Here is a 16,165-nt window from a genome sequence, read left to right on the forward strand (position 1 = left end):
TCTTTCTTTCATAGTTTTTGCATGTGACCAGGGATACTCTACAACTCTATATAGGCTCACTGATGTGACGTATTGTTACTGCAGCTATTAAAGGAGCAAATTTTCCACAGTTTCTGAATTAGCTATCTCATAGAGTTTCCTTTCGAACATAAATCAAGTTTGCAGATGCCCAATAGTTATCTATATTCACGCATAAATGTTAAGCAATAATGAACCGTCCCTAAAATCACCCGTCTGAACAGTACAGTTGATTTAGATGCCTTCCATCTCATACCCTTGTCAAAAGAGGTGCTGAATTGTCTAACACACCAGTTCAAACTTGTTACATGATAGTGTGGTTTTGAATGTTGTTTGGGATTTATTTTTCGTCACATATTGAGGCAATCGAGAATTTTACTGTCGCTTCACATCAAGTTTGTGGAAATAGTATTCTTACACAGCCCATTTATTTGCCTTCTTAATACACGTTTGTTCACATTTCATAACCCTTAAAACCGACTACAATGATAAGAAAACAATGTTCAGTGGGAAAGAACACCACCCATGAAGGTTTACGAATGTTCCTACAAGTGCGAAGAGTTATCAATCCGTATCCGTTTGTATCCTCCGCCACCTTTTTAAGCAATCCTAACTTTCAAAATGGCTGTCAATGAGTTGGTAGAGGTAAACTAACTTTCAAAAGTATTTTTTCTAGAGAAACGCGAGGTTTTGGGGTCATTTAGTTTCCTGATATTTCATCTCTCGAACACTATGGAAACACTTCTTTACGTATTTTTTATTGTTGTAAAATTGAAAATTGAAACTATTTTCAAATGTCATAATGAAGATTTTCAATCTAGCACATTTTTATGATCATTCTTGTTTGAGTTGGGTTAGTGATAAAAAATTATTGGTAAGAGTTCCGCCCATAAACACCGCTTGAAACCTTTCCAAAATATTTGCGGTACCGGTAGCAGTGGCAAATCATTCTGCTTAGGTCTGCTCATACGCCAAACACAGCCTCTAAATGGCTACATGAGCTGAGTCAATTGTACAGGTTTGATAAGATCTTGCTTTGTAAGTTCCCCTCTTTGGGTTACTTCAAAGATATTGTACACTAATTGTGTGAAATTATTAAGATACAAAGGCTTCACAGATGCCAAAGATACAAATACTTTGAAATCTTGAAAATGACAGTTGAAAACCTTGTAAGCACCTTGAATTTTTCTAGGTGTCCCATATTTGATGAACACTGTCAGCTTCCCATGATAATGTGTGTCTGATTGGTATCACTGGTTATCCTTTTATTGACAGCCAGTGCCACCAGGCCATCAAGGAGCTGGAAGCACCAACACTCTGTCAATGAGGGAAAAGTCACATATGAAAAGACGAGTGAACAAGGAGCACAATAGCAACTTCCGTGCTGGCTATATCAACATCAATGAGGAATACCTACACAAGACAGGAATAAGGGGAAGAAAACGCTACTTCCTCTACTGCTTTGTTGGTTCCCTGGTGTTCCTTGCTTTGCTTAATGCCTTGGTAAGGTCAACATAACTTCATGAAGTGGTTTGGGGCTTTAAGTTTTATATTGGATTTTGTTGGTTTTTTTATGGGGATATTTTGGTTTTGTTTTTTTTCTATTTATTTATAATTTTTGTGCTTTCAGCCAACCTTATGAGATTAACAGATCCTTGGATCCTTGAAGGTTGGGGTTAGAATTTGTCCTCAGCAAACCATGCTTGTCATAACAGGCAACTTGTTCTGGCTTGATGACTTCTTCTTGGATGATGCTTGTCTTTGTATCAATGCCTGTATGAGCAACCATTATGTGTCATTAATAAACAGCAAACAACACTTCTGCAAGCTTCTGTAAGGTTCTTCAATTGGAACCTTTTTTCCTTTCTGTGCCACAAATTCATCAAATTCTATCCATGATGACTTATAAAAATATATATTATTTATTATGAGACATCTAATGTCCATTCATTACCATGTTTTGTCAAATAATTTGCATTTTACTGATGAATGTGGACTCTTAGTTGAATACTTAGAAAGATGATTACTTATGGACCATTTTCATGTCTTTAGAAATATTTTTCATTTATAGGTTACAGCCTGGCTGATTTACAAGTTCAGGATTTATCATGTTGGGATGAAGCCACTGGAATTTGTTTCTGACATGAATATTCTGCGTTTCTTGGAAGAGTCTGAAGTCCAAATCATCAAAATGTCCAATGCAAGGCTGGGTGGTCGATACGAAAAGGATCTAAGCATCATTTCTAAAAATTCCACAGTAAGGCTAGTTTCAAAATGTCTTGTATTTAAGTGCCATTGGTTCAGCTGAAATAAGTTCCCTGTGCCTTCAGTATATAACTGGCATGCTTAGAAATCATTAGCTAGTGGGGAAGTAGTGTAGCCTAGTGTATGAAGCACTAGCTTATCATGCCAAAAACCCAGGTTTGATTACACAAATGGGTATAATATGTGGAGCCCATTTCTGGTGTCATCCCGCCACAATATTGCTGAATTATGCTCAAAGCATAAAAACATCCTTATTCATCTATTCGTTCATTAGCTGGTGAGACACATTTGAGATCATGGAAAAATGTTGAACCTGTAAATATGCTCTAGGAACTGTTTTGCTAATTTTCCTTTGAAAAGTTTTCTTCTGGTTGACACTGTGTAGTTTCATTTTTGTTTATGAAGCAAGAGCCTAAACAAGGTGCATTTTCTCTAAATGAGAATGAGATGACAGATTCTTTTGAGAATGTACAGGACCTGTCGGTGTTATTCTTAATCTATTAGGCATGCTAAGGCTAACAACCATGAGTGCCTTTATAGATGACTGTTAAATATCATTGACAGACATAAGAAGTAATTACTTAATTTTAGGTGTAAAGTGTTGGGCTGCCTAAAAATATTGATAATCAGAAATATTGCCGTTATAAAAAAATTATTAATGATTATCACTATGAATATAGTGTCATCAATAATATCAAACATAAAGTTTTATAAGAAAATAAAGTCCTTTTTTATTCCCACAATACACACTGTTAGGTATTATTAACGAGTGCTTCTAAATCATGTTGATAACATGTCACCACTCACCAGTGATCTGATATATATTCATTTCTGTCTGATGTTTTTGGTATGTTTCCTCAGAGTTACCTCCCCAACTTTTTTTGAGTGAGTGAGTTTAGTTTTACGCCGCTTTTAGCAATATTCCAGCAATATCACGGCAGGGTACACCAGAAAATGGGTTTCACACATTGTATCCATGTGGGGAATAGAACCCGGGTCTTCAGCATGACGAGCAAACGCTTTAACCACTAGCCTACCCCACCACCCCCAACTATTGTCGATAATCAGTCAATAACAATCATTGGTATCTATGATCTATATCAATAGCCAACTCAAGCGTTTATTTGCATGCGTGCATGTTACATGTAGATCTCACCCATATACATGTATATATGTCAACAGTTTGGGAGGTTTAACTTGTCATTGTAGACACAAAGTCAGCAGCGTGAGCGTTGTCAGTGTGATTGTGATGAAGAGTTAAAAGAGAGTACTAAAAGAGTTGTCTTCCCTTTCAGATGTTTGTTGGTGCAGAGAACATGCGGGGATCAGTCTGTAAGTGCATTGTTCACTTCTTGATTTTTAGCTGACAACACTGCCTTGCATACTGCACATAATCATTGATAGAAAGTAGTAGCATAGACTTGTGATAACAATGTTTTGTCTTTACACGTGAAGTCTTTGCTGTTTGAGTTTGGGATCCCAATTCCCATGTCCACCTCCATGGTTCTGCTGGAATATTGCTAAATTCTGTAGGCGTTATGGGGTAGCCTAATGGTTAAAGCATTTGCTTTTCATGCTGTAGACCCAGGTTTGATTCCTCTTATGGGTACAGTGTGGAATATTGCTGCAAGCAGTGTCAAACCATATTCACTCACTCACTAAATCCTTTGACATGGTTTATTGCAACAGTGAGCCAGGTGGTTGCTCAAGTGTACATGCCCTCTGATCATCCAACTTGGGTGTTTAAATACCATGGACAAATAAACTTAAAAATTTTTCCTTCTCCTGACGCATGCTTATTACGCTTATCTCCTCCTTCTATGCAAAGACAATGGAACACTTGAAATTCCTTGAAGTTCCTTCTAATTGAAGCGGATGTACAGGTACACTCATCCATCGGCAACCGCCCTTTCGTGCCAATATGGTCACAATACACATGACCTGCCATGCTTGTCACTCTCTTCTTCGTTGCCTGACAAGGACTGCTGGAGGCTTTTTGGGTCCCGATTCAGCAATAAGTTTTTGCTTATATTTCGGTCCTATAATCTAAATTGTGTCATGTTCAGTTTTGGGATTGTAATTATTATCGTCATTATGTTAAATTGTTGAAACTATAAATTTTCATGTGTTCTGGACATGTTTTCTTCAACTTTGACTTAGGATCAACGCAATCTCACACATGACTACAGCTGACATTTCAACTCTTCAACACAGTCCACGACTTGAACCTCCACATAAAGGCATGTCAAATCCTGACATGGATGACGTACTGTCACACCCTCTTCCACCATCTCCAATGGAATGGATGCTACACAGAGATGTTTCAACTCATCAGACATTCCGATCCCCGCAAATAGACCTCTTTCCCTCAAGGTTCAACAAGCAGATACCAACATTTGTATCTTCCATGCCAGATCCATTAGCGTGAACCATAGATTGTCTCAGCATCTCGTGGGAAGGACTGAACACTTACACATTTCCCCCCTCCAGTACTTATTCCAAAAGTCCTCAGGAAGATGACACAAACGATGCTGAAACAACTGATTTAGGTCACACCTTATTGGCCAGCGAGAGAGATTGATTCCCGGTTCTCATCAAGGAACTAGGACAACTAACACTGCAACTACCAGAGTGGAAGAACCTTCTCATTCATCTGCACACCAAACAAGCGCACAGCAATCCTACATCCTTCCAACTTCACATGTGGATCTTAAGACATCGAGGATATTTTTCTAGAGCAGCGAATTCAGTCACCTTAGATCTATGTAGGTCTACCCGCACCTTACACGATGATAAATGGATGCGCGTTTGAAACATGCCAGAAAGATAGGCTTCACCGCAATGAAGGCCACACATCATCATGTAGCAGACTACTTACATCATCTACAACATGCCAAAGGATTGAAAGGTTCTACACTCTCGACATTCAGCTCAGTTTTCACCATGAGAGCGGGTATCAAACTGACTTAAGTACCTGAACTACTCACCTTACTACAATAGTTGAGGGTGGGAGACCAACAATGCAGGTTTAAGGCTCCAGCTTGGGATCTGATTGTCGTACATCAACACTTCATGAAAATGTATCCAACATACTAAGACAAGGAGACAATGTTTCAAGCGCCTATTCATCCCATTATCTAGGGAAGTATCCCGCAACACTATCTTAGTATAGATGAGAGCTGAGGGCCTGCAAAGCAGCAGGAAGTGAACCTCCGTGAGCTTCCAATCCACTTGAATTGAGAGCCTTGGTGTCAACATGGTCAACACTCACTCTACATGGAAACTACTTGCTAATAACTATAATAGAGGGCTGCTTTTGGAAATCAAATTAGATGTTTGCCAACCACAACCACGTATGGGACATTGCCATGGAGGACATCACTTTCACTCACCAATTTGGACCGCTTGTCATACAACAACTAACCGTTCCACACAGGCGCTGAGTTTCACTCACCCTCTTATCACGTGACTTGAGACCAAGATGCTCTGCAGAGTATAATAGTTGAGAGTCCATGCACATGTCTTGAATAGGCTAGCGTGAGTGATTATGATACTGTACTCATAATGTAGATACTTGTACATAAAGAACGGTTGCGACAGGTCTTCATGGAAATCTTGACATACACTTGCACTAGACACTAGCAGGACACTGGCTGATCTATGTATCATCACGCTCCAGTCGACGAATGCTTCAAAGAAAACAAGTTCAACTGAATGTGATCCTGCCTCCACCCCCACTCATCACACAGGTGAATATTGGAAGAACAGGACCGAACTACCGACGTTATAGTTCCCAAAGAGGGGAATTACTGGACTTACTTATATGGCAGTCACCAAAATCCAGCATGGTCTGACCCAACGCTGTTTGCATCGGATTCTGTGAGCAAAAATTAGCATGAGTCAGGATAAGGAAAGTATGTAATTTTCTGAATACTTATCCTGACTCATGTCATCAAGCCCAGCCAACTGCCTCTCTCAGGCACGCTGAATTCACAGTAGTTCTTGTGTCAGGCTTATGAGATTCAGAGAGAATGGCAAGCATGGTCATGTGACCGTATTAGTGGGAAAGGGAGCCTGCAGATGGATGAGTGTAATCACCTGAAGCATATATTCCCACTTGTCTGGCACTTTGTTTTCAAGGGTTCATGGCAGTGCGGTAGCCCAGTACTTAAAGTATTTGCTTGTAAGGCCGAAGGCTTGGGTTCAATTCCCCAGATGGACATAATATGTAAAGTCCATTTCTGATGACCCTTGTGGTGATATTGCTGGAATATTGCTAAACGCAGTGTGAAACTAAACTCCCTCTCTCACTGATGGGTTGTGCAACACACTTGACTGATACAGGCTTGATATCTGAATAAAATGTCTGCTTTTAATGATTTCAAAAGAAATTGAACAATCAACTGAACCTTGTGTTGTGTTGTTAATTACATTGTTCTATTTACAGTGAAGCTAAAAAATGGCCTGTTCCGGGTATCAAGTGATAACTTCCTCATCAAGGAAAAAAACACAGGTGACACTTTGCTGCAGACAGGAATTGAACAGGTGGAGGTTCCGCTAAGACAGGCCAAGAATCTCCACGCACTCACAGTCCAAGTTGGGAAGGTACCATGAGTGTCACTGCATGATCTCAACTGGTAGTGATCAACAAGGAACTCAGTTGACCATGCTGCATGGAATGGTATATTAACAATGTTGCCAGGTACATGTCATTACCTAACCCTTAGTGTGCTTGTTAGACTCAGAGCATGATTTGTTGACGCATGCTATATTTGATGTGTAAATATCCCTGTTGGAAAGCTGATCTAGGTTTCAAGGTGAGAATAAATTGCAACCAGCCTGTGCAGTTTGTATGATGTAGTGGTGGTCCGACTAACTGAAATCATCATAGACTGGACACAATGAAATGGCAAAGCAATCGATCATGTTAACCAGGAAATTTTGAAAAGGAAATTTTGAAAAGGATGCTAACCAAGTATTTTTGATGATTGATCAGCTTTAATGAACCAGTCTTCAATTTTGAGATTTTAGCAAATTCACAACACTAGTAGTAGTATAATGTGACTTTGTTGATCATGCCCAATGCCTTTGTTGAATGCATGTCAAGGATATCTCATGGAATGATGCTCATATCATCAGTCACTGGATTGACCATCTGATGGATTTTGGCTAGAATACTGCTGAGTTGGCATTGAACAAGTGGCAATATCCATATGCTCTTATTGTCTGGTAATATCTGGTAGGGCTCTGTGCTTGATGTAAGAGCTGACACCAATACTGATTAATGGTAATTTGCATGAAAGATGTTGAAACGGTTTCCTTTGATCTGGTTCTGTTGAAGAACAATGCATACTCTTATCTCAAGTTTACATTACCTACAGTTGGGTTTCTTTTTATACAATTATTTTCACTAAGTGTCAGTTAATAGTGATCGATATGGATGTAGCAATGTTTGTGTAACATGTTAACCACACACAGTCTGAGACATAACATGTATGCGAGATGGCCTATCGTCTCTTGTTTGCGAGACAGTGCGCTCCATGGTACTAACTGAAGCACTTCAGCCTAATTAATCCAATCGCCGTGAACCAACTCAGTTGGGTGAGAACACAGGGCAGGGTAATTAAAGTGTCCCATAAAATCCCCAAGCGAGGTGGTTAATTCACAGTCGTGAATAAACAGGTTTCTCGGTCTCGTATTTCAAACTTTCGTCATTTGCTCTGAACAGATTACCATGGATGTACTTGCATTCTGCAAGTTGTAAAGTTGATCATGTTTGTCTAACATTAGTTTAATCACTCAAGAAATCTTTTGTTCAACAAAATGTTCAAAAATTATCCTAGGTTGATGTTACTATGACTATAGTGGCACCTGAAAACATCGGGAAAGCAGAAACACCACGCCCCGGGTTGGCTGTTTACATATGCAAATTGCCTAAGTGAAAAACGCCTTGCATGTAGCTTTGATTCTTATATCGGTACAGTCATCCTTCTTGAAACATTCAGTCATGAAATATTGCCAATGCTCCAGCCTGCCCTGTACATGTTTCTACAAAGGCCTAAAGCCCTTTATATTTTAGTATTGTCTCAATTATTTGATGCCACTAACAGTTACTACAAATATAATTGCCTCTACAGTCACATTAAAAGATGAAAATAGGCATGATACCAATTAGTTACATTTGCAAGTTTTGTGTGACTGACATTGGTCTTGTGGGTTTTAGCTGATGTTGAAACTGGTAATTTTGATGTTGGTACGAAAATGTAACATGATGATTTCATCTCATATGTATCGTAGTGGGCCTGTTTGATATAACTGTGCTTGTTACATGACATCTCAGACATACAAGACTGACATGTCATTTGTGTGTCAAAATGATATGGTGCTGGTGAACATTCCCATTCCTGTCCTGATATGGCTCTGTGGTATTGTGTTTAGAGTGAGAGCGAGTGAGTAAGTTTAATTTAATGATGCACTCAGCAATATTCAGTCTGTATGGTGGCAGCCTGGCCTCCAATCCTGTTAGTCGCATGTTTTACTGAACATCAATTCCAACCCAGAACTTCACGTCTGTGGTAAGAGATTTGCAGCACATGTTGCTTGTGTCCCATGTCACCCATCATCTAAGTGACTTAGATATATCTTACAAGTTGAAAGTTACAAACTTCATATCATGAAGATTTTCTTGTGCAACATGATCCAGGCATGCTATTCTTGAACTGTTCATAGCCTTACGACCTTCTTAAGTTTAATCTTAACACACTGACTACGATCAAAGTAAAGAATTCTTAAGGCTGTGAACATATTGAGAATAAGCGCCCAGAACCTTATTTACAGGATGCTGTTGATTGACATTGAAAATCACAGAAAATAGTACGTGTGTGAGTTTAGTTTTATGACGCGTACAGCAATATTCCAGCAGTATTACATTCTTTAACACTGCACTAAGGTTACCTTGGACTTGCTTTGTGAAAGGAGCCCCTGGGCTCCCAAGTTGGGAATCAAACCCAGGTCTTTTGCATGACTTTGAACACTTTAGTCACTAGGCTACCCCACTGCTTCCCTGGACAATAAAATTATATCTTTTGAAAATATTCAGTTACCAAAAAAAAAAGGTAATGTCGGGGATATAGTCGATGCCTTGTCTGTCCGTCCGTCCATCCGTCCGTAATCATTTTGTTTCCGGAGCAGAACTAAAAAACCGTTCAATATTTTTCTGCAAAACTTGGTAGATATATCAATCTGAACCTATAGTGGTGCCTTTCAGTATTTACAGGTTTTTGTAATTTATTATTTTCTCGGTTTCCATGGAAACGTTTCGGACATAGTCTCAAAAGTGAGAGTTGTGTTTTGTTTCTGGAGCAGAACTCAAAAACCATTCAATATGTTTCTGCAAAACTTGGTAGATATATCAGTCAGAAGCTGAAGTGGTGCCTTTTGCTATGTACAGGATCTTGTGATTTATTATTTTCTCGATTTCCATGGAAACGTTTCGGACATAGTCTCAAAATGGAGGCATGGGCTTTGTTTCCAGAGCAGAACTCAAAAACCGTTCAATATTTTTCTGCAAAACTTGGTAGATATATCAATCTGAACCTATAGTGGTGCCTTTTGGTCTTTACAGGTTTTTGTGATTTATTATTTTCTTGGTTTCCATGGAAGTGTTTCGGACATAGTCTCAAAAGTGAGAGCTGTGTTTCGTTTCCGGAGCAGAACTCAAAAACCGTTCAATATTTTTCTACAAAACTTGGTAGATATATCAGTCAGAAGCTGAAGTGATGCCTTTTGCTATGTACAGGATCTTTTGATTTGTTATTTTCTTTGTTTCCTTGGAAACGTTTCAGACCTTGTCTGAAAAGTGAGAGGTGTGTTTCGTTTCCAGAGCAGAACTCAAAAACTTCTTAATATCTGTTTGTAAAACTTGGCAGGTATGTGTTGCAGACCCGAAAGTGGTGCCTTTTGGATTTTACAGGTTTTTGTGATTTATTATTTTCTCGATTTCCATGGAAACATTTCAGACTTAGTCTCAAAATGGAGGCATGGGCTTCGTTTCCGGAGCAGAACTCAAGTATTTTTTAACAGATCTTAGAAGATATATGAAACAGATCTTGAAATTGTGACTTTGACTGGTTACAGATATATAGCATTTATAATTTTCATGAATTCCATGGAAACAATTCAAACTAAATCTAAGAAAACAATGAGTAACTCTCAGATTATTTGTCCTTTCAAACGTGTGGGGGCCGGGGGGATATGTCATCTTCTGATGACTCTTGTTTATTGACTTTTTAATTGACTTGACTTTTCCCTATTCTCTTGATTGATGTGGTCACATAGTCTCTGTCTACACTGAACTCACCCGGTAGAGAGTGTATGTGGCTTTGTGTGTTTTACAGCTGAGAAGTCGAAAAGGCTACCAGGATATAGTGTTTGAGTCCCAGAAACAGATCAAGGTGGTTGGATCTGAGGGAGTGCAGGTGGAGAGCGGCAAGAGTGTGTTTATCGAACCTTCAAACTCCGTGAAACTCAATGCATCAGTGAGTGCAGCAAAGGCACTTTCATATTTTTCATATATATTTCATATTTGTTGTCTGAGGGCAAGTACGCTTAAAATTTTAGATGTGCTATCCATAAAATTTACCTCTATTTTATCCAGACAGAAAAGTTCTAAATTGTCCAAGAGGTTTATAGCTAAACATTGCAACAATTGTCTGGTGAGTCTTGTGAGTGGCACTTTTGTACACATTGTGTTGTTTGACATTGCAGAGTTGTGTCCTTACCTGTGTCAGAAACGTTTAATCAAGGCTTATACTCAGTACATGCCACAAGTCTGTTTCTAGCCTCAGAACCAAATTTGTGCGTCAGAGCTTGGGCTTCCCACCTTGAACATTATGTCACAGTTAAGTTTGTTTTTTTCTTTGTTTTTATACAGGATGGCTCTATTCACTTTGATTTTGGGAGCAACATCTACCTGAACCAGAGTTTGCCAAGGCTGTCTCCAGGCTACCAGATCGACCCAAACCTCATCATCTACAAACTCTGTGTTTGTTCTGACAGTGGGAGAGTGTTTCGTGTTCCCATCACTGGATCCAACTCGGGTTGTAATACATTGAATGAAAATGAGAACCCTTGTGACTTATAACCTGTGCCTGTCCACAAGCCTCCATGTATTAGGAGAGAGAAGATTATTTAACCTTAATCATAGCTCTTCATAGACATTGAACTATCCAAATGTGATATTGATAAACTGTTCATTACTTTGATGAGGTCTGACAAATATGTTCAGCCCCACCCTCTGAAAGAAGATACTAAGAGGGTGCTAATGAATGAAAGGTAGTTTGAAGTCTGTTGAAATGCTATTACAAGATATCTACAATAAATCGATAAATCTCAGTGTATTGTCATTATAAAGATCATACAAGATGGGGTTTGCACTGCTGATGAGCTTTCACCATGGGAAGCTGTCATTTTTTGGTACATCGATATTTGATGGTTATAACATTTGCAGGGGCAGTACTGTAGCCTGGTGGTTTAAGGGTTCACTCATCACACCAAATGCCCAGTGTAACAGGTCAAACTTCCCTCTGGCCAAACCTTCCCCAGGTAAACTTCGGCCTTGGACAAACTTTTCCCCCTAGGCTTAATCTTCCATGGGACAAGTTTGCCTTAGGCCAGATTCTCTGGGGGAAAGTTTGAACTTGGGAAAAAATGGCCTGCTACACCGGGTAATGTGCAGCCCACTACTGGTCTTCCCTCCCATGATATTGCTTGAATATTGTTCAGTGTAAGTAAACTTAGTCTCAGTGTATTTCGTTACACTCCACCACTGAGTCTAACAAAACCTAGTAAAAGGTCATGCCAGGTAACCTTTGAGCAACCAATGACTGTCCAGTCAAACACGAGATGGTTAAATAGATTTAACCAACCAGACATCGGCTACTATTTAGGGATCAGAGGGACTTTCAAAACATTCAGGTCACTGACACAGATCTCTCCACTAACAAAAATCTGCATACAACACAGTTATTTGACCTGCAGTACATACGCTTTTGGGTTTCTGTTGGTATGGTTACCATAAGCTAATATTTCCGCAAGATAACATCCTGGAATATTGCCCAAACACTATTTTCAGTGACTGTTTACTCACCGTTGTCATGGTTGTACGTACACCGTGTGCATCACCCGGAAGCGAGCGGACACTAAATAGCATTCGGAATCGTTCAGGTACGAACTTTTTCGAGGTAAAAAGTTCAAAACGTATGTGTGAATGTACACTTTCACAATTTGGTAAACTGTGTTCTGTTTGGTCAATCTCAAAGGTTACCTGACGCGACCTGCCATAAGGTTTTGTTAGACTCAGCAGTGGAGTGTAACGAAAAGTACTGACACTAAGTTTACTTAGACTGGAATATTGTTAAAAACTGCGTAAACACCAACTCATGCTCTCACTCACTATAACACTTGCTCAGGGAGAGATATTTGTTATCCATGTACCTCTCCCTTTGCTGTGAGTGAATACAATATTTTGCAATTATGGCTTCCCTCGATCTATGTTAAAGTATCTGATTGGAGTAATTTGCTTGTCATAATCAGTGGTGTTTCATTGTAATAGGGCATTAGGTCCTGTAAATTCACAGGACACATAGAATATAAATTATACACAGATTTCAGATTTAACAGTTCTTATAATTGGCATTTAAGTTATTAACAAACATAAAATATGTAAACAGCAAACAAGTGTGACATGTCACATATGACAACTTCAGTTAATACAAGACGTTTGAAATGGATGTGTAAGTTCTTTATTATTCACACAAAACATTTCCTGGCAAATACTTGGCCCTTCATCAGGTGAATTGGCATTAGCCCAGAAATACACAGTTGGTCACTGGGCTGGTGATTTGTAGACTTTTATGGGACCGTTGGCAAATCTGCCAGATTCGTCAGATGCTATTTGTAAACAAAGCCTTAATCAATTCAGTTACCTCCCATATGAAATATTTGTTCAGGTTTTACAAATGGGGAGCTAATTATGTTGATTAGCTTTATGGTATTTATACTAGAAATTACATGTTTGTATTTGATACCGTACAGATTAATGATTTCATGAATCGTTATATATTGCAGTTTATATGTGTAACTGTTACCATGGACACCAATCATTTGAAAATATTCTATATTTATACGTATTTGCCTGCAAGGTATACTGAAGTTAATCCGTCCATCAGTCAAACATGATTCTGATTCCAGCTTATAAGTATTTGCCATACTCATTCATTCATGTTAATATGATACATACAAATATTTGCAAAATGTCCAATATATCCAAACTATTATGTTCTTCATGCTGATTATTTTCAAGACAGTTTTGTACCAACTATCTTGTAGGAAAGTAATCACATGCCTTGTTTCCTGCCATTTCTTTTGTTTTAAAGTTTGCGTTAAAATTGACAAAATGACCAGTGTTTGGAATTGTTATGATAGAAAGTGCCTGTGCTGGAAAGGGTGCAAGGAGATTTTCAGACGAGTTAGTAGAAGTTATCACACGGGTGAACGGAAACAGAAAAGAATAATCGTTCAAATAAATGCATTAAGTCTGAAATGTGCAACTTATCAAATGGATGACCTTTGTCATGAATTATTAATGAGATGAATGAACAGTCTGAAAGGAGATATTGATCAAAAGAATGATGTAAGCCTGGAATGAGTCATCAACCAAACGGATGAAGTAAGAATGTTCACAATAAGATCAGGTCTTAGTGCTGTGTATCACTACGGAAAGTACATACAAGTAGCGTACATGTAATAATATGTACCAGTAATCATGGTATTGAAATTGTACTCGCTGAGTTAGCTAATATATAGACATACCGGTAATCAAATCTGATACTGTTCTTTCAGTATTCATTGTCATTAAAGTCAAATTATACTCTCTTTAATCCTCAGTTTATACATGAGTTCTGTATACTTTTTACATGGCTACCAGTTTAAATAAACTAGGAATGATTGAGACATCTCATATTTTTTACTGCATACAGTTTCTGGTTACTATTTTCTGGTTTCGTATTTTATGTGTGTTTTTTGTTTAGTTTCCTTGCAAAGTGGTTTGTCCCCTATTACAATTATTCTTAGGTTTTAGTAAACTTAAACAGTTTGTGATATATAAATTGTTGTCATTTAGTTAATAAATCATTAAATTCTAGATGTTTTGTTATTTCCTTCTTTAACCTGAAAAGAGACATTACTCTTGATTATAAAGATACAGTGGCTTTCACCAATGTCCTTTGTTAGCTTGTCTGGAGTTCATCAGCATGTCAATCCAGATCTTCGGTGGTCATCTCAGAGCAGTAGGCGTTTGTTTGTCACACTGAAGAGTCGAGTTCCATTCCCCATATGGACACAAAGTGTGAAGCCCATTTCTTGTGTCCCCTGCCATGATATTGCTGGAATATTGCTAAAAGTATCATAAAATTGACTTTCTCGCTCACTCATCCCTTGCCCATCTGCCTCTCAGCATTGAAATGAAAGGAGCTTAAAGTAAACTGAAAAGGGGATTGTGATTTTGTTGACGTTGATGATGTGTTACAGATACATTTAATCACTGTGTAAGTGAGACTGATAAGTTTGGTGAAAGTGTTTAAGTGTTGAAGTCATGTGTTCTGCAGTCATGCTCTGAAACAAATATTTTGGGGGCTGTGACCTAAAGCTGCTGGCACTGTGTCATCTTCAGGAACTGTTCCAATGAGCTGAACACTGAACACTTGCTGAAAGCAGTCTAGTCCTGCATAGGTAAACTGCAGCACAATCCATCACTTGGCAACCTAAGCCTTAGGAATTGAGAGAGTTTTGTTTCCCACTGCTTTCAGCAATATTCCAACAATGTCACAGCAGGGGGACACAAAAAAACTCGCGAAGTGAGCAGCTGAGTGAGTTTGGTTTTATGCTGCTTATAGCAACATCCCAGCAACAGTATACCAGGGGACACCAGAAATGGTCTTCACACTTTGAACCCATGTGGGGGATTGAACCCTGGTCTTCACATGATGAACAAACACTTGAAAGACTTGGATATCCCACTGCCCAGTCAGGAAGTAAACACAAATACAAGCAAATAGTAAACAATTTATTGCTCATGTATGCCAAGATACACATCCAAATGTATCACAATAAAACATGATCACATGGTGTACAAGAGGAAAACAAGAGGCACTTTAATCTGTACCAGAAGAGAAGGTGGTGCATGAGTGAACCGCTACTGGAAATGCTGACATGTATGCAATATACAACTGCATGAACATTGGTTATCTACACGCTACTGATATGACAGGGATGAACCATAAACATTTGGCATTACTCTATATATCTGTTTAGGGACTGATGATTTATTACATGGTGGATGTCATGGTGGGATTCTTTTCAGGACTTTGTCATCTTCTGCAGACAACATCTTCCCCTACCCACCTTCAGTATATTCCACATATCTCTCTTTCCAACACCCACTCTGTCCATGTTATTAGTATTGCTGACCCAGTGTTAATTTATCAATACACTCAAATAATGAATGACCAGTCCCCAAATGTAAAAAATAGAAATAAATACATTTTGAATAAATTTCTGGGCAATTACAAAAAATAATATCAATTATTGTCTGAAAGTGTACTGGACACATGACTAGTGATGCGAAAATACTCATGGGAATAAGAAACGGAACAACATGTATAGATTCATATATCTGATATATAGTGTCAATGTGACTGAGGTTTTGAAGAATTCTGTGATGCAAAACAATGCAATATCAACAAGCTATGATGTTATTTAGTCCATAAGGAAAGTAGTAATATCAGTGCAATATTATGCTTACTTCTGAACTATCTTTACAATA

The 16,165-nt window shown here is 38.6% G+C and overlaps 1 protein-coding gene across 1 annotated transcript; it reads left to right on the forward strand.

Moving 5' to 3' along the window:
• The first annotated feature begins 629 nt into the window (after positions 1-629).
• LOC137272926 (beta-sarcoglycan-like) lies at positions 630-14,485 on the forward strand. The gene is made up of 7 exons (XM_067805349.1): positions 630-663; positions 1,294-1,521; positions 2,090-2,275; positions 3,579-3,615; positions 6,731-6,888; positions 10,680-10,820; positions 11,216-14,485. Exons 1-7 carry the CDS (start codon positions 640-642, stop codon positions 11,423-11,425), a joined length of 984 nt encoding a protein of 327 aa, XP_067661450.1. The 5' UTR covers positions 630-639; the 3' UTR covers positions 11,426-14,485.
• Positions 14,486-16,165: the final 1,680 nt, after the last annotated feature.

This window comes from Haliotis asinina, chromosome 2 (assembly GCF_037392515.1).
Source record: "Haliotis asinina isolate JCU_RB_2024 chromosome 2, JCU_Hal_asi_v2, whole genome shotgun sequence".
In the NCBI taxonomy this organism is placed as follows: Eukaryota; Metazoa; Mollusca; class Gastropoda; order Lepetellida; family Haliotidae; genus Haliotis; species Haliotis asinina.